General features: G+C 34.6%; 2 protein-coding genes across 8 annotated transcripts in view; one reads left to right on the forward strand and one right to left on the reverse strand.

Moving 5' to 3' along the window:
- The window catches only part of elp1 (elongator acetyltransferase complex subunit 1), a 42,308-nt gene extending 40,744 nt beyond the window's left edge, over positions 1-1,564 (reverse strand). For 3 of the 6 annotated variants that reach the window (XM_073922481.1, XM_073922478.1, XM_073922483.1), the window contains exons 1-2: positions 1,485-1,564; positions 2-181 (exon numbers count right to left, since the gene is read on the reverse strand). In XM_073922481.1, coding sequence (XP_073778582.1) covers positions 2-151 — 150 coding nt within the window. In that variant the 5' untranslated portion in view covers positions 152-181; positions 1,485-1,564. Of the gene's footprint in view, position 1; positions 182-1,468 lie in introns of all 6 variants that reach the window. The other 3 variants (XM_073922479.1, XM_684442.10, XM_073922482.1) reach the window with 1 other exon arrangement.
- Positions 1,565-2,553: 989 nt separating this feature from the next.
- tbc1d2 (TBC1 domain family, member 2) overlaps positions 2,554-25,025 on the forward strand; it is a 42,564-nt gene continuing 20,092 nt past the window's right edge. For both annotated transcript variants that reach the window (XM_684512.8, XM_073922484.1), the window contains exons 1-6: positions 2,554-2,660; positions 4,327-4,469; positions 4,725-4,974; positions 9,720-9,867; positions 17,768-17,891; positions 24,387-24,496. In XM_684512.8, the coding sequence (XP_689604.6) occupies positions 4,327-4,469; positions 4,725-4,974; positions 9,720-9,867; positions 17,768-17,891; positions 24,387-24,496 (775 nt within the window). In that variant the 5' untranslated portion in view covers positions 2,554-2,660. The remainder of the gene's footprint in view (positions 2,661-4,326; positions 4,470-4,724; positions 4,975-9,719; positions 9,868-17,767; positions 17,892-24,386; positions 24,497-25,025) is intronic.

Raw genomic sequence — 25,025 nt, forward strand, 5'->3', positions numbered from 1 at the left:
CCTCTCCGGTTTGAGGGTTGTACTCTGTGATGGCAAACTCTGAGGCCACTAGCACTGTTCCAGCCTCACTCCTGATAGAGAAACACTGAGGAGATCCTGGAATGGGAAGATCCACACTTCTGAAGCGCTTCAGCAGACTGAGGTTTCTCATTGTGGGTTTATGTTTTCCTCAAGATGAGATCTGAAACCATATTTTGTAAGACTTACTGGATGTTTACAACCAATACAATAAGACATGGCAACGAGATTTGTAAACAAAATCATATTGGATTGCTTTTGAAACAGATTGGGGTAATATTCAAACATTTCAACTTTCCCCTTAATAATAACATTTCACAAAAGTATTCATTGCAAATTATAAATACAGGGAAATATTTATAAATATTAGCAACGAATGATTATCAAAATACAACAATGTTCACAGTCAATTAAATAGTGCAAATGTTGTTTCGAAGTCATGTTTACATGACATTTCAGACCGAATATTCATAGTGTGGTAAACAATACAGGGAATGTGTTCAATAATAAACGAAATTTTGAATATAAAACCAACTTCACCTCAATTTGAAACATTCCTGGGGGTGTTGATTAAGGTAAAGTAGGTTTTATATTCACACAGTCATTCAGTGACAACTTGTGACTGGCTCCCTATATTGTTTATCACGGCACTTTGAATATTCATTCTGAAATAACCTGCAAGTGTGACTTGAAAAAAACATTAACACTGTTTACTTGACTACAAACAAAGTTGCACTTTGATAGTCATTGTCTGCTAATATGATTTCACTATTTAGTTTGCAAATAATGCTTTTATGAAATGTTATTAAGGAGAAAGTCAAAATCTGCGAATATAAAACCAACTTTACCTCTATAGGGTGTTGGACATGTATTGGTAACTGATGAAAATAAATAATCTCCAAAACCTATTTTCAACGACACCTGTAAAATGTGGTTATGAACTTTTTGTTAAAAATAGCACTGAGATAGTTTCAAAACTCATTAAACATATCTCTTTAGCAGAATAAATCTACTTATACTGTTAACAGGCGTATTCAATTAACTACAAACTATTTTTCCTAGTTTGTTGCCATAGATGTATATGGTATAGAGGTAAAGTTGGGTTTATATTCGGATATTCAGACATTCTCCTTAATAATATAATTTCAGAAAAGCAGTGTTTACCATTTCTAAATAGGGAAATCATATTAGCAGCAAATGATTATCAAAGTGCAGCATTGTTCACAGTGAATTAGATAGTGTTAATGTTGTTAAGAAGTCATACTTGCATACTAATTCCTATCGAATATTCAAAGTAACATGGTAAACAATATAGAGACTGCTAAATGAAAGAATGTGCGAATATAAAACCAACTTTACCTCTATATCTAAGGTTTGTTGCTAACGTAGCACAAAACAATGCTATGACTAAAGCGTACGCGCAAATGACAACACGACCAGTGACCCTTACCTTGTTTATTTTATACCTTCTTAAAGATGAAAACGATCATTTGCGCGGCGTACATTCACAACACAACACAACACACTCACACGTTGTTTTCAGTGCAGCATGAACTCTGACATCGTAGAAAAAGCGGAGCTGTGTGGTTATTTGAACAAACGCTCCCTCTATTGTCGAGGAGAGCAAAAGAGTTCATTTGTATCAAAAATGTCTACAGCGTTCAGTTTATTGAAACAAATTAAACGCGTGTGTCTTAATTAAATGTAATACTCATGTAATTAAGGCGTGAAGATAATCCAAAATTATCTTAAAATGACATCGGTTGCATCGTTGTGAATCAGCTGCTCTAACTCGAGTCAGTGAATCTTCTCGAACGGTTCAGTGATTCAGTTAGTTCGTTCTCAGGTCGGATAACATGAACCAACGATTTTCGCTTATAGTTAATTAAAAGTGAACTTGCTGTCTATAGCCAGTATCTAATATGCTGTCCTAAATATACTCAGAGTTTGGGTGTATCTACTGTATATTGTTGCTAAATAGTTTTGTGTGTTATAGGCGTGCTATATATTCTTGAAAACGTAAAAATGTATTTTTTATTTTATAATATCGTATTTAATTTGATGTCATGATAGAATTGTAGATTTGTTGTTGTTATTATTTATATATAAAAAAACAACAAAATTAAACAAACAACAAAAACGTTCACACATTTTCGCCGGTTTTGTGAATCGGTTGATTTGATTCACTGGAATGAATCTTTCATTCGTATGACACTGAAAATTAAAATTTAATTGTATTTTATTTACAAAATAGACGTAATTGTATTAAAAGTATTCCCTCAATCAATTTGCGTAGCTAAACCGTGTGGCTTAAAAAAAACCTGGCTTTTAAAACAAGCATTTCTGAAATTCATAAATCCAAATATGTAAGTTAACTAACGTTATTATTTTGAAACGAAATGACAGGCATTCACGACACGCCTCTCCAAAGACGCAGTCCTACGCAATATGGAAACCTAAGTTACATATTCCTGATGTGTGTGCGCGGTGTTTCCTGATTTCCTTCAAGCTGGGACTCAGTCAGAAATATGAGTCATTCATGAAGGAAGTGCCGAGGAGTTGTTTGTGTGTGTTGTTTATCTGTAGTGCCATCCGGACAAACACATGGAGTGAATAACTTTTGAGCTTTTTAAAGACAGAAGGTATGTAATTATCACGAACTACGTGTAAACAGGGTGTTTACTTGCAGTTTATGGCAACTGACAGGGCGAAATCTTCTTTAATATTAGGTGTTGACGACTAACGAGTGTAACTTGCAATATAAAAAGTTTACCAACAGTATTCATAATTTTATTAATAACATTAGCATACATTATAGATTTACATTAAAATAATGAAAAATGCATTCAGTTTATTTGCAGGTTACTATAAGCATTTTATCACATAACTTAATGTGATATTGTGTATAGTGTATTTACAAGTTTATTATTATACGATTATTACTATTAAGTAAAAGAAGATGGCCATGTGGACTAGATGATCTTATTTTTCTTCTAAGTATGCAGGAATATCAAAATTTGTAAGATTTAAGTCTGTGACATTGTATTATGTTGAGTTTTGTGTGCCTTTATGTTAAATAATATGGTTTGAGTTTGCAAAAATGCTTTAGTTTTGTGGAGTAAAATAGTGTTATTTTGAAATAGCCTATGTTATTCATTAATTTCTGAAGTGTTTGCTATTCATAAAGACTAACTGATTATTTCATTGAATTCATGGTATGATTATTTACTGTAAATTATTCAAACTTAATTATATATATTTTTCTTTAATAAATATATTTTTCTAAATAATGCTTTTTCTTTATTTCATGTGTGTGTGTGTGTGTGTGTGTGTTTATTTTTTTTTCAGTTTTGTCTTTCATTGGTTAACAGTGTTGCTGAGTAAAATAGAAAGAAAATAATCAAAATGTTGTTATTGCTAAATAATAAATTGTTAATGTAAATATCACATTAGAAATAAATAAAAAATCTAATTCAAATGTTATATATAAATATTTAATAATATTAATAAATATTAACCTAATCATAAAAAATAAAACTAGTCAATTTAAATATTATTTATAATATTACAATATTTAACTATTTATATATTTTTTATATTTTAAATAATACAAATATATACAAATATTTTAAATAAATGTTAACTAAAAAAGTATATATATATATATATATATATATATATATATATATATATATATATATATATATATATATATACATACACAGTTGTATTTAGAATTATTAGCCTTCCTGTTTATTTTTTTCCCGTATTTATGTTTAACAGAGAGAAGATATTTTTATTTCTAATCATAATAGTTTTAATAACTTATTTGTAATAACTGATTTATTTTATCTTTGCCATGATGACAGTAAATAATATTCATTCATTCATTCATCATTCATTTTCTTTTCGGCTTAGCCCTTTTAATAATCCGATCACCACAGCGTAATGAACCGCCAACTTATCCAGCACGTTTTTACACAGCGGATGCCCTTCCAGCCACAACCCATCTCTGGGAAATAAATAATATCTGACGAGATGTTTTTCAAAACGCTTCTATACAGCCCAAAGTGACATTTAAAAGCTTAACTATTTTAATTAGGTTAACTAGGCAGGTTAGGTAATTAGGGCAAGTCACTGTATAATGTTAGTTTGTTTTGTAGACTTTAGCTTAAAGGGCTAATAACTTTGACATTAAAATGGTTTTAATATATATTAGCGTGTCTTTGCTTTGCTTGCTAATGGACATGATTTGATTACCTGAACATTTTGTCTAATGTTCTTTATTCTCTTGCTTGATACAACCAGATGGAGAGCAAGGGAAGCTCCAGCACTCCCCCTCCTCCAGAACTGAATGTATATGCTCCAGATGAAGAGGCAGATGGGGCTTGGGACAAACAGGACCCCCAGATTCATGCAGCTCAGCCTGAGGGCCCCTTCAAAGGATTGGGGTAAAGTTGGCTTTATATTCACACATTGAGACTTTCTAGATAATAAAATCGTTTCAGAATATTGTTCTTAGGGAAATGATTTTAGCAAAGTACTACATTGTTCACAGTCAATTAAGTAGTGCTAATGTTGTTTATTCTTACATGCTATTTCAGACTGAATATTCAAAGTATCATGATAAACAATATAGGGAGTGTTTCACAAGTTGTCACTGAACGAATGTGCAAATATAATATTAACTTTACCTCAATCCTCAGAGGGACCCCCACTCCAAGCAGCACTAAACTCTGTGGATACCTCAACAAGCAGGGCGGACCCCTCAAAACCTGGAAGTCCCGTTGGTTTGCATATGAGGAGAAGAGCTGTCAGCTGTTTTACTACCGCATGGCACATGATATTAATTCTCTGGGTAAGGTGGATCTGACTCGGGCCACATTCAGTTACCCGCTGCGTGGAGAGGAGGGAACCTTTCATATACAGACCCCAGAACGCACAGTCATTCTCAAGGTAATGCTGGCATAATATTAACATACTAACATAAGTAGTACATTTTTAAGCAATCGATGGGATGGTAATTGAGACTAAATCTATGTGAAAAACCTGCGAACTGCAGGGGGAAAACATCAATTACATGTTACAGCATAATTGAGTACACTCCATTTTGATAATGAATATTTTTATTTATTTCCCAGTGAATATAGGTCACATATTTTGGTGCATTTGAACAAAACAGATTCATTAAAAAGATATATATTAAAATAGTATTTTTGTCACCGAACTTCTTTGGAAGTTGAAAGAAAACACATTTAAATTCAAGCGAAATGAAAATACTAAATATAAAATTCAAACAAAATTTGCTACATGTTTTTGTTTCAATTGGTTTTCCCTCTTTTTATTTTTTTTATTTCATATTTTTCCTTAACACAAATTCGGGTGTACTCATTTTTGGACCGTTATCATACTTTTTTTGTTCCTGATTAGCTCCAGATTTGGCTTCAGTACTGATGCACAAATGTAATATTGTGCAGCATCCTTTTAAAATAGAAATTTAGAAGATAGATTTGTGAGGGGTGTACTTATATACAGTTGAAGTCAGAATTATTAGCCCCCCTGTTTATTTTTTTTTCTGTTTAGAGGAGAGCAGACTTTTTCAGCACATTTCTAAACATAATACTTTTAATAACTCATCTCTAATAACTGATTTATTTTATCTTTGCCATGATGACAGTAAATAATATATGACTAGATATTTTTCAAGACACTTCTATACAGCTTAAAGTGACTTATAAAGGCTTAACTAGGTTAATTAGGTTAACTAGGCAGATTAGGGTAATTAGGCAAGTTATTTTATAATGATGGTTTGTTCTGTAGACTATCGGAAAAAATCAGCCTAAATGGGCTAATAATTTTGTCCTTAAAATGGTGTTAAAAAAAATAAAAACTGCTTTTATTCTAGCTAAAATAAAACAAATAAGACTTTCTCCACAAGAAAAAATATTATCAGACATACTGTGAAAATGTCTTTGCTCTGTTAAACATCATTTGGAAAATATTTAAAAAAAAGAGTAAAATATTCAAAGGGGGCTAATTTTTCTGACTTCAACTGTATGCTGAGCACTGTATATGAAGAAAATGAAGTGTATTTCAGCGTTGGTGTTATCTGATTTTGTAAAAATATAAATTTTTGTAATTGAAATATATCTGACAAAAATCTAAATCTTAAGATAAATTATATAACTTATTGCTAAATAAAACAAAAAGATAATTAAAAGTATTAAAAGTAGTAGTGGGTCGTTATCTGCGTTAACGCGAGACTCTTATCTGCCAATTTTAAAAAACATTGCCGTCAATCTATTCTCAAAGTTGGGTTGGGATCTGGGTCTGTTCTACGCAAGCTTTGATGACTTTCATCTTGATATTGTAGCACAAATGTATACCTGACCGGTGAGCCTTCTGAAAAAAAAGTGCCCTTCTGAATCAAATCAGCAGGATGCCCTTTTGGATCTTTCAATTACTTCGAAGACACACACTGACTACGCTTACATGGACATCTCTAGTCTAGTTATTAGCCTTAATAAACAATAATAGAATTAAGGTGTTTACCTGAAGTGCTTTCAAGGAAGGGTTTCCTGTAATTTTGGGTGACTTTAACTGCAGTTCGGTATTTTCACTCATGAGCATTTCATTCATGCCCCTGTGACAAACTGGGGTATTAGATGCAAATAAGGAGTAAGGACTGTTGAGAGTGTTATGGAATTTAAAAACACATGCCAAATGGAAAAAAAAAAACTTCAGCATTGCATGGTGTGTGTGTGTGTGTGTGTGTGTGTGGTCTTTTACTGACTTTAGTCCTACATGACAGTAATAGTTTGATTGCGGTGTTTACTTCAATAATGCCACTACTATCTGCATACACCCCATGTCTTAATTCCAGTTCTGTTTGATTCAGTTTCAGACTTTAGTCGGATTAGGGTGATCAAAAAATACACAAATAAAAATACATAAATGGCTGTTTGGAGCTTATGTAGGCCTACAGTTCCAAATTCATGTTTAACTGAATAAAGAGTTAGTAAACACAAGAACATCTTATTTAACATAATTTATTTTCATCACCAAGTATCATAGTAGAACAGTTTTTCAAGCAATTTGTGATGCATTTTGGAAAAAGGAGATGAGCCTCTGGTCTAATGCGCCACCTGGCTTGAGAAATCCATTCTCAAAGACTTGCTTTTAGTCATTATTTGAGTAGCACACATATTCTGAATGCATTCGGCAGAATTCATATGAGCCATTTTAATCTAGATTAATCTAGATTAATTTTAAGATTACATTAAGATTAATCTTGATTTAAAAATTTATCTATGCCCACTTATGGTAAAAATATTTTTTTTGTAATTGAAATATATCTGACAAAAGTACAAAAATCTAAATCTTAAATTAAAATATATAACTTATTGCTAAATAAAACAAAAAGGTAATTAAAAAATTATAAAAGTTATTCGAATAAAAAGTGTGAATTGGTATTTTTAATAAAAATAATAAACTGATAATGTAAACTAACATTCAAACTAAAACTGAAAATATTAAAAAATAAAATATAATTTTTAAAAATTAGTATATGAATAAAGATTACCTACAATGAAAATTGTCAGTAATAGTAATATTTGCTTAGTTATAGCTTAATTTTTTTTTTACTAAATAATTATAAACATTTTAAAAATAAATGTTAACTAAAAAAGAAAATATAAAACAACATTACCAGTTCCTTAATAAGTATAACATACAGGGGGATTTAAAAAGAATACTACAACTTTCGGGTTGGTGTCACTCGAGTGTCTAGAGGGGGTCATATTGAACATCTATGAGCTTGTTTTCTACTGAAAAAACTTTAAATACTCTTCACATTGATCAATTACCCAATGTTCCAACATGTTTCTTTGATTAAATACAGATTTTCTAAGTTGTGGTATTGTTTTTGAATCACCCTGTATATATATAATTAAAATCATAGAAAACTTTTATAGACACGTTGGTAATAAAATGGTAATAAAATTGACAAATGCACAAACATTTTTTTTCTGATGACTTGGGAATGTCCAAAAACATTATTAAAATGAAAGAATTAAGCAAGCAAACAAAAGTGAAACCATCACTTTTTCTGATTTATTTTATGGCAGTACAAGATCAAAGTTTAAATACTTCTAACAAACAAGGGTATGGATGAGAAAGTTATATAATGACCAATTCTGTGCTGGGTTTTTTTTTTCTTCCTTTTTTTTGATACTTTTCTTTCTTTTGTGTCCTTAAAAAGCCTGTTGTCATTATTGAGGTCAGACTTTGATCACCTGACTGCACTTCATGTAACATCCACCACATACTTGAGTAGCCTATCAACCGTGCTGAAATTCGGTCAGAGAGAAAATAAAGGCTGCTGGGTTTACACTTTTTGATTAAATGTATTCTGATTAGTGGTCTTAAGTATTTTTCATAGTTCTAAAACTTAATTAACCCTTAAAATTGAATGCTATACACTTTCATCAAGGGACTTTTTAAAGGGATTCTCCGCATTTCATCTCTTTTTTTTTGCAACATAAAATTGTGGTCAGTTTACAGCAAAAATGACTATATTGAAGTGAAGTGAAGTGAAGAAAGCCTTGTCCAATGGGGTTTTTACTAGTACTTTTACTGGATTTATTAGTCACATCCAAAATAAAAGTTTGTTTTGTCTTAATTTAACTGTGTGGACTGTAAATATATATATATGTATATACATACATACATACATACATACATACATACATACATACATATATATATATATATATATATATGTATATGTATATATATATATATATATATATATATATATATATATATATATATATATATATAAATATATATGTATACATATGTATATATGTATATGTGTGTGTGTGTGTGTGTGTATATATATATATATATATATATGTATGTGTATGTGTGTATGTATATATATATATATATATATATATATATATATATATATATATATATATATATATATATATATATATATATATATATATATATATGTACTTTTATTTTGGAATATTGTACTTTTATTTTAGATTATTAAAATAAAATGAATTTGGGCAATTAATCTTTGCCCAGCACCAGTTTTTACCCATTAAAATGGGTCCTCTGGGCCCTCTTAGTGCACATAAACACATTTTGAATGAGGAGTGTGTGTGTACGCATACACAAAGATACACACTAAAGCATATACCGAAAGTAGTTCCAGCACCCAGGGAGCAATAAGCGGTTAGGTGCCGCTGAAGGGCACCTAAGTTGAGTACCGAAGATAGAGAGAGTGTGGTTCATTTATTCCCTCGACCTTCAATTCCAGCTGGGACCGGAATCGAGCCTGCAAACTTTCGATTACAAATCCAACTCCTATTAGGCCACAACTCCCCTCCCAGAGCATCTAAACAGGCATCTAATGGCCAAACGTTTTAGAGTAGCGTAAATTCAAACAAGCTGGCATTGTTTTTATCCCTCATAATAGTTGCTATTGTCATAATAATTGTGTTGTGGTCTCGTAATCTTACAAATTTATCATTGCAATTACAGTTATCTCATCTTTGGTGTGAACGAGTCAGTGGATATATTTAGGGTAAGGTATAGATGAAGTATAGGTCAAGCATCTAGAGTGAGACAATGTTTTGGACACTTTAAAACAAATCTCTACAAAAATGATCTACTTTTTTGTTCAGGCAGCTAACAGAGATGCTCAGATGTATTGGTTGCAGCAGCTGCAGTTGAAACGTGCTCAGTTCAGGGACCAGCAGGCTGAACATCAGTCCACACCAAGACCAGACAGCCTGACAACAGAAAGCACACCGCCGGCAAACAACTGTCCTGGTAAGACCTTCAGCTTATTTATAGACTCTGAGGAAGAGAATATGAAATATGAAACATTCCATCATGAAACCATAATAGCAGTTACTACATCGTGGAAATCACCAAATCTGAATTATGATCTGAAAGTAAATGCACTGCATGTGTCAAAGGAGTGTTAGTAGCTTGGCCAGTCATGTGATACAAAGTTAATAGAAAGCGAAAGATCAACCAACCCCACCAGATCTTGAGGATTGTTCAAGAATGCTTGGAATTTGTGCAACAAAAAGCGTTTTAACTGAGTGCATGTATTGCTGGAGGAGTTATTCAAGTCAAGTGACCTTATTTTCAATACAATACACATTCAAAAGTTTGAAAGAATACAGTGCGGTAAGTATTCACAGCGATTCACTTGTTCTATGACTAGCCATAGACTGATTTCTCATGGCCGCCAGTTTTAGATTAGATTTTTTTTTTTTAGATTAGATTCAACTTTATTGTCATTACACATGTACAAGTACAATGCAACGAAATGCAGTAGAAAAAAAACACTGCTGCATTGGCCGGGAATTGAACCCGGGCCTCCCACGTGGCAGGCGAGAAATCTACCACTGAACCACCAATGTTTAAAAGCAAAATCGAGGCTACAGTGGGAAGAAACCTGGAAGAAGCGTTGGGAGTTACATAGGAACGTTGTGTACTTGGCTGTATATGTTATCAGCGAAGAGAAAGTGACACAAATTTAGAATTTCACCACCTTCCGAGTGACCCGAAGGTTCGTTCTGAATGAATGGTGAAAAGGGATATTGGACCTCATTTTCAGCTTAGTTAAAGAAAATGACACTGGTTAGTTAGTCCTTTCACTATATTAGACTTGTCACGATACTGAATTAAAAGAAAAAACGACAATTTCCCGTTAACATTTAAGCACTGTTGATGGCTGATTAGCCACTGTGTTCACATGCTTAACAGAAATGACTGTGATTGGCCGAGAAGATCATCAATTCACCCTCCACTGTTTACGGAGTACAAACAAAGACAATTGATCTGCTTGGTGATAGGGCTGTACAGTTAATCGAAAATCCGATTTCGATTTCGATTTTGGCTTTTAACGATTATGAAAAACCATTAATCGAGATAAACGATTATTCCATCACGTACCGCCCCCTTTCCAGTTGTACACGTGTGAAAACTCTTTGCCTCTGCAAAGCTCAGTTCCACGTGAAAATGACTAAAAGCATGTGCTGTAATGTAACTTTTGCAGCACGGGATGCGCATCATTCATATTTTTAAAAGCGCAAAAGAGCACGTGCTGTTGTGTGTGTGCGCGCCGTGCTTAGCCTCAGACAGGTAGCATGTGTGTGTGTTTGCGCGCGCGCCGCGCTTAGCCTCAGACAGCAGAGCACACACACATCTAACGCGATCTTAATGTGAGCGCTTTAATGGTCAAATTCATGCACATTTGTGTCAGAGCGCGGTGTTTATTGATTATTCATATTAACCCTCATTTTTGTAATAAACAAACAAGTTGAGAATCAAAACACACAATGTATAACCTACACCTTCATTTACCTTAAAAAAGCGGAAACATAGGACTCTAGGGCTCTAGACACGTTCTCCGCTTCTCTGTCTGGCGATCCTATGGATTCATCTGTGTAGCGGAGTTGCCAGGAAAACAGTATTTGCCTGACTGCACTGTCCCAAGTGTTAAGTTTGGTAGAAGGTTATGCTTTAGGGAGGCTTTTCAAGGGTTAGTCTTGGCCCCTTTATTCCAGTGATGCTTCAGCATACCAAAATCTTTTGGATACATTTATGCTTCCACCTTTATGGAATGGCCACTTTCTCTTTCAGCATGACAGTGCACCAGTGCACAAACCAAGATCCATAAAGACATAGGTGATCGAGCTAGGTGTTGAGAAAGTTGAGTGGCCTACAAAGAGTCCTAACCTCAACTCGACTGAATACATTTGGGATGAATTAGAGTGAAGACTGCAATCTCATCCAGCATCAGTGCCTAACCTCACAAATGCATTTTCAAGCATTTTTTGTTTTTAAAAGATGTCTAATAGACGTCCAAACATAGTCGTCGAGGGTAAAACAACGCTAAATTTGGACTGTCAGTCCAAATCTAATATACGTCCAAGAATAGTCCAAAACTAGACTAGTCATCAAATAAACAGAAATGAACGACTACACATATAGTGTCTGTTTAATCTGTCTATTTGACGACTAGTCGAGTTTTGGGCTATTCTTTAATGTCTATTAAATTTTCAGACAGCCCAAGTTTAGCCTTGTTTTAGCCAAGCTGTCTACATTTAGATGTCTATTAGACGTCTATTAAACACAGAATTGTTTGCTGGGTTCTGAACAATGGTCAAAAATTCCCATAAACACACTCCTAAACCATTTAGAAAGTTTACACACACCATTTAGTGTGTGTGTGTGTGTGTGTAAATGTAAGAGTGTATGGGTGTTTCCCAATACGGGGTTGCAGCTGGAAGGGCATCCGCTGTGTAAAACATATGCTGGACTAGTTGGTGGTTCATTCCGCTGTGGCGACCCCTGATAAATTAGGGACTAAGCTAAAGGAAAATAATTGAATGGCAGTTTGGGTGTGTTCTACACTTTATCTGGTGTTCAACATGAAATAATCTCCCAAAATAGAGGCCAATCATTGTTACTGAACAATGTTACAAAAGCATAGGCGCAGAGCATGAATATAGGGCATAGGCAGGAAAAAAGTCAAGGATACGGGGAGGAAAGCACCAGATCAGCTGGCAGGGAGCTGCTGAGAGTGACCAATCAGACTCCACATTACTTAGACGGCCACATTGTTTTAGTTTAGTCATCTGTGTTTCACAGCCCCTGAGGGAGATTGCAAAACCTCAGTGAACATTTATTGTAAATAGCTCAGCAAGCAGATCTACACTCACTCTACCACCAGCCTCAGGGTGTGGAGACGGGAAATATCAAGACTGATAGTCATCTTTAAATATTTAGAAATTCTGGAAAAGGGTGGGAATCATGGGATTGATGTCGTTTTCCATCTATTTCACTGTGTTGCAACTAACTCTAGTTTGCTGCTCGTGTAATTGTTGCACAGTACTTGTATTAAGAAACCGGCAGTTGAACTGAATGACTGAAAGATTACTGAGCACCAAGAGGAGACATTCAAATGACTGGACAAAAGCCTTTACCCTTTACATCTCATCTGTTTAAAGAAACCTTTTATATACACAAAACATTACAGGTATGTACACTCAGCTGCCACTTCATTAGGTAAACCTTATTAGTATACTGGTTGGACCCCTTTTGCCTTTAGAACTGCCTTAATCCTTCATGGTATAGATTCAACAAGGTACTGGAAATATTCCTCAGAGATTTTGCTCCATATTGACATGATAACATCATGCAGTTGCTGCAGATTTGTCGGCTGCACATCCATGATATAAATCTCCAATTCCACCACATACCAAAGGTGCTCTATTGGATTGAGTACTGGTGACTGTGGAGGCCATTTGAGTATGGTGAACTTGGTGGACATGGTCAGCAACAATACTCAGGTAGGCTGTGGCATTGACATGATCCTCAATTAGTACTTATGTGCCCAAGAAAATATCCCCCACACCATTACACCACCATCACCAGCCTGAACCGTTGATACAAGGCAGAATGAATCCTTGCTTTTATGTTGTTGATGCCAAATTCTGACCCTACCATCCGAATGTGGCAGCAGAAATCGAGACTCATCAGACCAGGCAACGTTTTCCCAATCTTCTATTGTCTAATTTTAATGAGCCTGTGTGAATTGTAGCCTCCATTTCCTGTTCTTAGCTGACACCCGGTGTGGTCTTCTGCTGCTGTAGCCCACCTGCCTCAAGGTTGGACGTGTTGTGTGTTCAGAGATGCTTTTCTGCAGACCTCAGTTGTAATGAGTGGGTATTTGAAATACTGTTGCCTTTCTATCAGCTGGAACCAGTCTGGCCATTATCCTCTGACCTCTGGCATCAACAAGGTATTTCCACCCACAGACCTGCCACTCACTGGATATTTTCTCATTTTCGGACCATACTCTGTAAACCCTAGAGGTGGTTGTGCATGAAAATCCCAGTAGATCCGCAGTTTCTGAAATACTCATACCAGCCCGTCTGGCACCAACAACCATGCCACGTTCAAAGTCACCTAAATCACCTTTCTTTTGCTATCTGATGCTCGCTTTGAACAGCAGCAGATTGTCTAGACCACATGCCTAAATGCATTGAGCTGCTGCAATGTGATTGGCAGATTAGAGATTTGCATTAACAAGCAGTTAGACGGGTGTACCTAATAAAGTGGCCGATGAGTGTATGTCTTCACAGATAAGTTCGTATCATAATCATGACAGAAATGTACAAGTATACTAAATAAAAAGCAGAAGTTATTGGAAAGTACTACCTGAAATGGTTGCAAAGATAAACTGTGACAAACTTCTGCTCTTTAATATGCCAATTATGATATATTTTTTCTTCAACGATGTGAAATTGAAGGTATTAACTAAAACGAAAGACCTGGAAGGAACACAACACTTTGAAAAGGAACTTAATTTTTTTTTCCTCCCACCCAGTGTTTTTTTTTACCTATTTTTTCCCCACCAACAAGTGCCTTCTGGGTCTCCGTAGATTTTTGACAACTAGCTGATTTAGAAAAATTTTAAATGCTGAGATTACTGAAACTAAATTTGGTAAAAATAAAAAAAAAAATAAAATAAAAAAAAAATAAATAAATAAATAAATATATATATATATATATATATATATATATATATATATATATATATATATATATATATATATATATATATATATATTTAAAAGATGGAAATGGGAACATAAACATCTAATAAAAATATAAAAGCACATAGATGAAAATATTAAAATAGGTTATTAAAATAATTTAGTACTATAATATAATTTTTAAATATTAAAAAAATATATCTAAGTTTGCCTCAAAGTGTATGAGGCCAAAAGAATTAATGCCTAATAAATAAAAAATATATTCATTCATTTACTTTCTTTTTGGCTTAGTCCCTTTATTAATCTGGGATCGCCACAGCGGAATGAACCGCCAACTTATCCAGCAAATGTTTTACGCAGTGGATGTCCTTCCAGCTGCAACCCATCACTGGGAAACATCTATACAAACTCATTTACACACATACACTACAGACAACTTTAGCTTACCCAATTAACCAATAGCACGTTTTCAGAGCACCCACAGGAAACCCACGTGTACACGGGGAGAAATTCTAACTGACCCAACCGAAGCTCGAACCAGCGACCTTCTTGTTTTGAGGTGACAGCGCTACCCACTGCGCCACCTCATCGCCAATAAAAATATATATTTTTATTTTTGAAGTACTGTGAGCTTTTGAGAGTGATAATGTGGCTTTGCTATGCTTTCTCGAGCACAATATAGGCAGTTAACTGCATTGACTGGATTAATATTGCAAATTGTTTCTTGTCTCTTTTAATTGACAATGAATGAATGCATCATTTCCAGGAATCCAAGTAGGGTTGGGCTTCTTGCTGTGCTGAGAGCACTTTCAGTCCTTTTACACAGACACATCCCTTCCAAACCACAAGATCAAGATTAGGCATCAGCTGTTGGATCAAAGTCAAATGCAGGAAATGAGCGAGCGAATGTCATGAGTCTCTGAATCTGTAGATATTATACACTGTAACATACTATATCTGTAACATATTACACACCAGCCAAATAAAACCAGACTGAGAATAGGTATATATTTTAGCATAAGGATTTTCTAAACACTGCTTTTGTGTTTATCAGGAATGTAAAAACATGCTGGGACATGTTCCTCATCTTGTGGTAAACACACATTGTGTGCTTTTTGTCTGGAAAAGAACAAGGTGGAGCAAGGAAACTTTTATTCTAATAAGATGCATTTAACTGATCAAAGGCAAAAGTACACTGTTGCATCTATACACAACATTTCTAAAAATAAATGTTTGGGTTTTTTTGGACATTCTTTCCTGAAACACCATTACTGTTTAAACAACATGATAATAAGAAATGCTTGTTGAGCACCAAGGCAGCACGGTGGCGCAGTAGGTAGCACAATCGCCTCACAGCAAGAAGAGCACTGGTTTAAGTCCCGGCTGGGTGAGTTGGCATTCCAGTTAGGAGTTTGCATGTGCTCCCCGTGTTCGTGTGCGTTTCCTCTGGGTTCTCTGGTTTCCCCCACAGTCTATAGGTGAATTGGGTAAGCTAAATTGTCCGTATTGCGAATGAGTTTGTAATGATCTTGAAATGTCAGCTCTGTAATCATTAGATTAAATACAATTTAAAAAATTGCAAAGTTTATTTAACTAGTCCACAATATTATGTTTAGGTGAACCACAAATCATTGCTATTAAAAAAAAGTTTACTTTGGTAATCGTCACGCAAAATCTGACCATTTGCTCTTGTGTTTTTCTATTGACATCAGTTTGATGCGTCAGCCACAATAATCTTAATCACACCCCACTTACTTTTATTTTGCTATGAGGAAATGATGCGCAACAATAAAGCCCCGCCCCCTACTCAATGTTCCATTTTAGTTGGAAATGCATCAACAAACTTACATAAAAGTCTTTAAACTTTAGGTTTGACGCTTCAGCCACAATATTCTTTACCACACTCGTCTTACTGTTAGTTTGCCTCAAGGAAATGATGTGCAAATATAAACCCCGCCCCCTACTCAATATTCCATTTCAGGTGGAAGGACAGTATATCAAAAATCGGAGCAACTCCCAGTTTGACGCTTCAGCCACAATATTCGTGATCACGCACCTCTTGCCATTATTTTGCTATGAGGGAATGATGCTTAGAAATAAAGCCCCGCCCCCTACTAAATATTCCACTTCATTTGGACGTACATCAACATAAATAAATGAAAGGAAATAACAGTCTTTAAGCTGCCGGTTTGACACTCCAGCCACAGTATCCTTAACCACGCCCCTCTTTGTGTGCTAAGAGGGAATGATGAGCAAAAAGTAAGCCCCGCCGCCTATTTAATATTACATTTCAGTTGGAAGTAGATCAGCATACTGAAATAAAAGACTTTAAACTTTCTGTTTGACACTTCAGTCACAATATTCTTAACCACACCCCTCTTACGGTTAGTTTGCTGTAAGGGAATGATGCACAAAAATAAAGCCCGCCCCCTACTGAAAGGCTGCGTCCGAAACGCCTACTACTCAGTTGGTACTGCATTTGAATTTAAACGTACTACTCTGCCTTTAGAAAAGTGTGTTCTATAGAGTATGAATGCGAAATGTATGAATGGAATTCGGACGTACTACTTCCGCCATTTTGTCATGGTCACGTGACCTACGTGCGTCAGTTGCATCCCTTCACTCACATTCATGAATTTTCTGGCGGGGCATGATGGGATAGCAGAGTGTGCATGGGATGCGCACTTCAGAATCCCGCCGAAAGTAGTAAGTCATCCGGGTACTTCTCGCATCCTGATTTTCGAATTCTATGAATTCTGACATACTAGTCAGCTCGCATACTGATTTTAGCGTACTGTATAGTATGGAAGTATGCGATTTTGGATGCAGCCAAAGTCTGGTTTTATGCAGTCTCAATCATTTACCTTGTTAGTAGTATCGCACAATTCTTCCAGTGCACCTAGAAAAGTCCCACAATGCACCATTAAAATCAGGGCACACCGGTGTTTCCTTAAGGAAAGTTTGCAATTGACATACATGAATCGTGTGAATTAAATCATCATACATAACGACAAATGAAAAAGTTTGTCTAAAAGGAAAATGTTATTTATTTACGTTAACATGAACAAACATAGCTAGACAGGTTAAGAACAAACTAGCAATATAACTCGTAGTCGTAAACGTTTGTAAACTTTCTTCTTTCTATTCCACAGCTAACTTCTTGCCCATGGTGAAGACGCCATCTGGGCTGGTGGGTGAAGAAGCTGCTAGCCTGCCCGCACCAGGATTAAACAACCCTCTCAACATGTCAATCAAACATCCGCTAATTGAGCTGCAGTGAGTACACGTTATGTTTACTACATCAGAGAGTCAGGTATCAACACCAGCATTAGATTTGCATTGTTTTAAGGTTATGGATTGGGGTGGGTTTGGCCTTATTAAATCTTCAAACCACATTGCACCACGTGAACATTATGCTGATTAGTGCTGTTTAGTGACCCAATGTGTACAAACTTGATCCAACAATTATAAAGGAATGTATTTACATAATATATACAGTGTGTCGACAGAGTCTTACATTTCAAAAACAAAATTTTAGGCCATAAAAATAATTAACTTCACTGAAATGTTTTATTGTAGGTCTTAAATAATTTCTAACAGGTCTTAATTTTCCCATGTCCTGCTAAATCAGGACAACCTCCATCCCAATAAAACTTTTAACAAAAGCTTATTCATGAACTGTATTTACCAATATGGTTTTAATTTCTTACTTACAGTAATCTTTGTAAAGTTTTCCATGTATTTAGAGCTACCTGGTAAGGGCAGATAGTTATGCATACATGAAAGTTGTATGTATGCTGTATGTATAAGTTTACTTGTTTTGTGACATTATTTGATTAGTTACTATTATTTTGTATGTGATTAGTCACAATTAATCGTTTAACTGTTTTGATACTCATAGCACAATCTGATCATTTCATATGTTATTGCCAAAATTTGTATGCGATTAGTCACGATTAGTCGTTTGACTGTTTTATTGCTCTTAGCACAATCTGACATTGAGTTTTTTGTCGCCAATATTTGTATGTGATTAGTTACTTTTATTTTGTATGTGATTAGTCACAATTAATCGTTTAACTGTTTTGATACTCATAGCACAATCTGATCATTTCATATGTTATTGCCAAAATTTGTATGCGATTAGTCACGATTAGTCGTTTGACTGTTTTATTGCTCTTAGCACAATCTGACATTGAGTTTTTTGTCGCCAATATTTGTATGTGATTAGTTACTTTTATTTTGTATGTGATTAGTCACAATTAATCGTTTAACTGTATTAATGCTCATAGCACAATCTGATAATTGATTTTTTTGCCGCCAATATTTGTATGTGATTAGTCACGATTATTCATTTAACTATATTAATGCTCATAGCACAATCTGATAATTGATTTTTTTGTCATCAAAATTTGTATTAGTTACTTTTATTTTGTATGTGATTAGTCACGATTAATTATTTAAATGTATTAATGCTCATGGCACAATTTGATAATTGATTTTTTTTTCACCAATATTTGTATGCGATTAGTCACGATTAATCATTTAACTAAATTAATGCTCATAGTACAATCTAATTAATGAGTTTTTGTTGTCAAAGTTTGAATGCGATGAGTTAAATATTTTTTATGCGATTAGTCACAATTAATCGTTTAACTGTATTAATGCTCATAGCACAATCTGATAATTGAGTTTTTTGTCGTTAAAATTTGTATGCGATTAGTTTTATTTTGTACGCGATTAGTATTACTTTCTATGCGATTAGTCACAATTATTCATTTTACTATATTAATGCTCATAGCACAATCTGATAATTGATTTTTTTGTCATCAAAATTTGTATTAGTTACTTTTATTTTGTATGTGATTAGTCACAATTAATCGTTTAACTGTATTAATGCTCATAGCACAATCTGATAATTGAGTTTTTTGTCGTTAAAATTTGTATGCGATTAGTTTTATTTTGTACGCGATTAGTATTACTTTCTATGCGATTAGTCACAATTAATCATTTAACTGTATTGATGCTCATACTGTAACACAATCTGATAATTGAGTTTTTCATGGTCAAAATTTGCTACCTCCTGTTTTAATGCCAGGTTGCAAGATTTGATCGGGTTGCACAAATCAACAGAACACTAGCATTAAGAGGATATTTGTGGCAATCTGCGTCAGTACTTTCTAAACATTGTTTGAAATCCTCAGAATTTCTCTAGAATTATTAGGGAAGTTGGACTGTTACTCACAAGCAGCAAATATGACACTTCCTAATATCTTATACATGAGAGTGTCTTATAAGCTGGGCTTCCCCTCTTAATAAATACTCCTATTTACAAATGATATAATTAAACGATTAATTAAAGTGAAAAATTATGAACAATTGACAGATGTTGTAACTTTTTATTAATATATTTAATAATTAAAATGTTTTACACTTACATTATAAAATGTAAAAAAAAAAAAAAGAATGATTATTAGATTATTATTATTATTGTCACTATAAAAGGGATTGCTTATATCTAACAATAAACCAAATGTGCTTGTTTTCCCTCACTGAAACTAATATACGATTGGGAAGTGGTTGTCACGTCTGTCTTAATGAGGATGTGGGATGTTGCTTCTATTTTTGAATAAACTGCATCATTTCACTCGTTTCATCATCATCTGCGATGGCTAAATCATTAAATTGACATAACAGACACTCAAAGAAGAAGGAAGACTCAGAATATACTCTAAAGTCAAGTGTGGATGTATTGCTTACACACTTGATTGATAAGTTTAAGACATAGTAAAGATTTCCAAATACACAGCAGAACCACAGTTTTACATAAATAAAGGAATTGGAAAAAAAGATCGGTGGTTTTGTGTTCTCCTTGAAATAACCTGAAATATTACTAAGCACTTTTGATTTTTGCACTTGCCCTAAGATTTTTTTTAGCAGGAACACAGAAGTAGCAGTCTGAGCTGTAGATTTAAAAGCCTTTTGCGTCATCTGTGTTTTTTTTACTGAGAAACAAAGAGAGAACATGAAGAAAAAGTGCACAATGTTTATCTACTTATAAATCTGACATTGTAACAATACAAAACTGGTTTTAGCCTAAAGCGGTTTCCTAACACATTTCAACCTCTTCCTAATCAAACACACCCAAATCCACTCATGAAAACATTAGAAGAGACTCCAAAAGCTCAAATGAATGGGTCAGATATGGGAGACATTCAAAATATGTACTGTTGGTGTGCCTCCAAGAACAGAGTTGGGAAACACAGGCCTAAAGTATATTTCTTATTTGTTTGCATACATAATAGGGATGCCACGGTTCTCAATATAATATTGAACCTTACGGTACGTCCTCCACGGTTAAATACGCGCTTGTGAATTGCGGTTTTCGCAGTTTTGCGTTTAAATAATTTATGTGCGTTTTATATCCCCCCGAATAGACTGTGTGTGCTTGTAAGTCCATGAGCTGAGATGAGGAAACTCCTCGCCGTGAGTAAATATCCAATCACCATGCTCTAAAGTTAGGGGGCGCTTGACCATCATTTAACGCTTTAACATTGCGAGCGGCGGTGAGGTGAGGCTGAGGTAACAGTACAAGGAAGCGCCGGCGAAGGCAGGCAACAGTACAAGAAAGCGCTGGCGTCTTTCAAATCTGCGGTTTGAGGACATTTCGGTTTTGCCGGTAAGCATAATACCAATAAAAGGAAAAACGGTGAACAAAAAATAACTGTGTGCAAGCATTGTTTTACACATATAACCATGACTGCACATCTGCAGCGCCATCACCCAGCTATATCACTGTCTGAAGGCAGGACAGCAGAGAAGGTAATACAGTCCTCCAAATAGCAACAATCCCTTGCTGAATCTTTCAAGCAAACATACCCAACTGGTTCCGAGAGACACATAAAAATAACAAAGGCAGTGCGGGTGTTTATTGCTAAAGATTTGCAGCCGTTTTCGGTAATTGGAGATGTGGGCTTTTGTCATCTTATAAAAGCACTCGATCCGTGTTACAGACTACAGTCTCACATTTTTTTCAGCAACGAGATAATTAAGATGGTTTATTTATGTTTACTTAATTACAAATATGTTTATTCGAAATGGCCAGTTTATCTTTATTAACTTCACATGTATGTTTATTTTTAAAGTGTAGGATTTTATGTCTTCCCCAGTTTGTACATGGGCTACCAGAAGCTGTGAGATTTCAGTGTTATTTTTTATACAATACACCAGGAACTACTGTACTTTTCTTGGCTTTTAAGTAAAACAAAATGGGTATGGCAATAAATCGTTTTTATTTTTTCTACTTAATCTCTTACGGTTCCTATTGCCTATAGAATAAAAAAAAAATCATGTGTCAAGCCATGAGAACCGAACCGAAAACCGTGTTAAAAAACCGAGGTATGTATTGAACCGTGGGCTAACTGTATTGTTGCATCCTACTAGACATGACCTATGGTACAGTATGCAGACAAATGTCCGTGTGTGTGTGATTCAAATCTTATCATTACAGTGCGGTGTGTATAATTGTGGTAGCAATGCATTTTCATTCATTATACTTTATTTATTTTTGTCATGGTGACTGTGAAACACCTCATTTATATAACTTTTATTGAAAAAGTATGTATTTTTGTCTTAGTTCAGGTGTTTTTTTACCAAGATCATTGCACTGTGACTTTAAAGGTGACCTATTATGCACAAATCCCTTTTTTTAAGGGGTTTAGACACAGTTATGTGGCATCAATCTGTGAATGTAACCAGCTTCTAATGGTAAAAATGTATTTATTTTACTTGTAATGATCACACTTCATTGCTTACCACAGGTTTGCGGTGTTGGCCAGATTAAAACGCATAATTTACCCACATCACAAAAGTAGTTAACTAAATGCGACAAACAAAACCAAATTTTTAATGTAATTTTTAACAATCATTTTATTTATTATGATACTTTTATACACTGTTTCTTTTTCAATGGGTTAAAGTTAAAAAAGACTGAAATAAAAAAAAAACACTTTTAATTTATTCAGGAGCCACGTGCACCCACTGACATGTAAAATCTACTTCTCTCTTGAATGCCAAAGCATTTTAGATATGTATATAAAATAGCTTATGTAATATAATAACATCGTCAAATCAATAAAATAATCAGCAAATGACAAATAAATGACAGAAAAGGAATAAAAGCAAGCAAGATCACTAAAAATTTTCATAATTATAAGATTAAAACTTGTTGATTATTTAATTCATTCATTTTCTTTTCAGTTTAGTCCCTTTTTTGGCATGGACCGGTATAAGATTCTGACGGCACGATATCCTTGAATAAAAATATCACAGTTTCACTGTATTGTGATTACTAATATGTTTTATTTTGAGAAACATTTATAATATTTTGAGACAGTAAACGTGTCAGGCTAAATAATTCAAATGAGTCATTGACTTCTGCAGTCTTCATTTGTTTAAAAAAAAAACTGATTTCTTTTCAATTTAAAATGGCATCTCTGGATATATTTTCTGCTGGAGATACTGTTGTCCTAAAAAACTAAAAAATGTAGATAAAAAATCGTACACATACCTTATGAATGGTATAGCAGAACATTTTGCCGGTTTTAAAAAATGGATTTTTCCAAACCGCGGTATACCTTGAAAACGGTTATCATAGTCCCTTTATTAATCTGCGGTCGCCACAGCGAAATGAACCACCAACTTATCCAGCATATGTTTTACGCAGCGCATGCCGTTCCAGCTGCAACCCAACACTGGGAAATTGTACATTATTTCATTAAGGCAAATGTGTTGTTTAACCATTACTAATGGTGTACATAAAATTAGCAGCCAATTTAGACCAGTTATTTCGCCCTCTTCAAGTATATAGTAAAGTTTTTCAGAGTCGTTAACATTCAAGAAGGAATTATTTAATGTTGCTCTTGCGACTGTGCGTGCGCAGTCAGTTGCAAAGCCAAGTGAAAAAAGGCTTAAGTATGGAGATAAAGAAAAAATGCATAAGACAGCTTTAGAAAGCGAAAGTAAAAGTTGGATCGCGGACATTTTTAAAACCCGGGCCGAATGATTTTTATAAGTCCCGAAAAGGCGCATCTTTGTGGCTCTGCTGAGCACTTGAGGCTGTCTGCGGGAGTGTTGACAGGTCTGGCGCTAAAAGAACGAAACAGGTAAACGACAGAAAATTTTGCACTACTTAATCAATCGCAGATGTTTGGTTATATTGTGTGGATACAACAAAGTGTAAAAGAATTATAAAGTTAAAAAAATGTGTCACTAAATATACTTGGGTGGCCGTTAATATACCTGGACGGCCCAACTAAGCAAAGTCTATGAGTCAGAGACTAAAAACAGTCTGCAGAAACATTTTGATTGACATTCTCCCTTTATACGAATCATCAGTGGTAGAAAGCCCCACCCATTAGAGACGATTTCTCCCCCATTAGCATAGGACGTTAGTCTTGTTTTTGAATTTGCCACTATGCTGACACCTAGGCATTTGTAGCTCTGCTGTTCTTATTAAAAAAAAGCACCTCATTTGAATTTAAAGCTAAAACGGCACATTTAGGATAAAAACCCAAAAGGGGCAGTTTCAAAGCGTTATAAACCATTATCTGTGGGGTATTTTGAACTGAAACGTCACATTCACACTCAAGCGACATCAGAGACTTATTTTACAACTTGTAAACAGGGCATAATAGGTCTCCTTTAATATGACTCAATGTCAACATTATAGTTATTTCAGTAATTCCTCAAAGTATGTCTGTGTTTGATTTACAGAAATACAATGCACAGTTTCCGTAACCGGCAGTCCCAGGAAATCCGACAAAGTGTCTTCCATATTGACGACCCAGGTGACACCCAAAAAACAACCTCACCGAAGACATCCAGTACGCACTTCAACTTATTCACCACAAATATACCAAGCTGTTTTGAATTTTAAAGGGTTATTTTGCCCAAGAATTTAACTTCTAATTACTCAACCTCATGTTGCTCCAATCTTCTGAAACCTTTGTTTATCTTCAAAACACAAATGTAGATATTTTAGATGTAATCAAGTAGTTCTCTCATCCTCCAAAAACAGCAACGGCAAGAAACTGGACAAAAAAAACCTTGTCAAAACATTCAATGTGTTGAATACGAAGCTTCAGGAACACTTTTGTACACCAAAACTGTAAAATCGACTTTTATTATCCTTATTGGGCTGGGTGCGCATTTATTAAGGTCAGTATGATGTCTCACCAATAGACTCAGCAGTGCAAATATCTTATTGCTTGTATTACACGTGATCCGATATGGAATACATTGGCAACAAAGTAATTTTTACAGTTGATTGGTTTGGTTTTGGTTCCACTGCAGTCTATAGAGGATGAGGGAGCTCTCAAATGTAATCTAAAATATCTTAATTTGTGTTCTGAA

This window comes from Danio rerio, chromosome 14, assembly GCF_049306965.1.
Source record: "Danio rerio strain Tuebingen ecotype United States chromosome 14, GRCz12tu, whole genome shotgun sequence".
Classification (NCBI taxonomy): domain Eukaryota; kingdom Metazoa; phylum Chordata; class Actinopteri; order Cypriniformes; family Danionidae; genus Danio; species Danio rerio.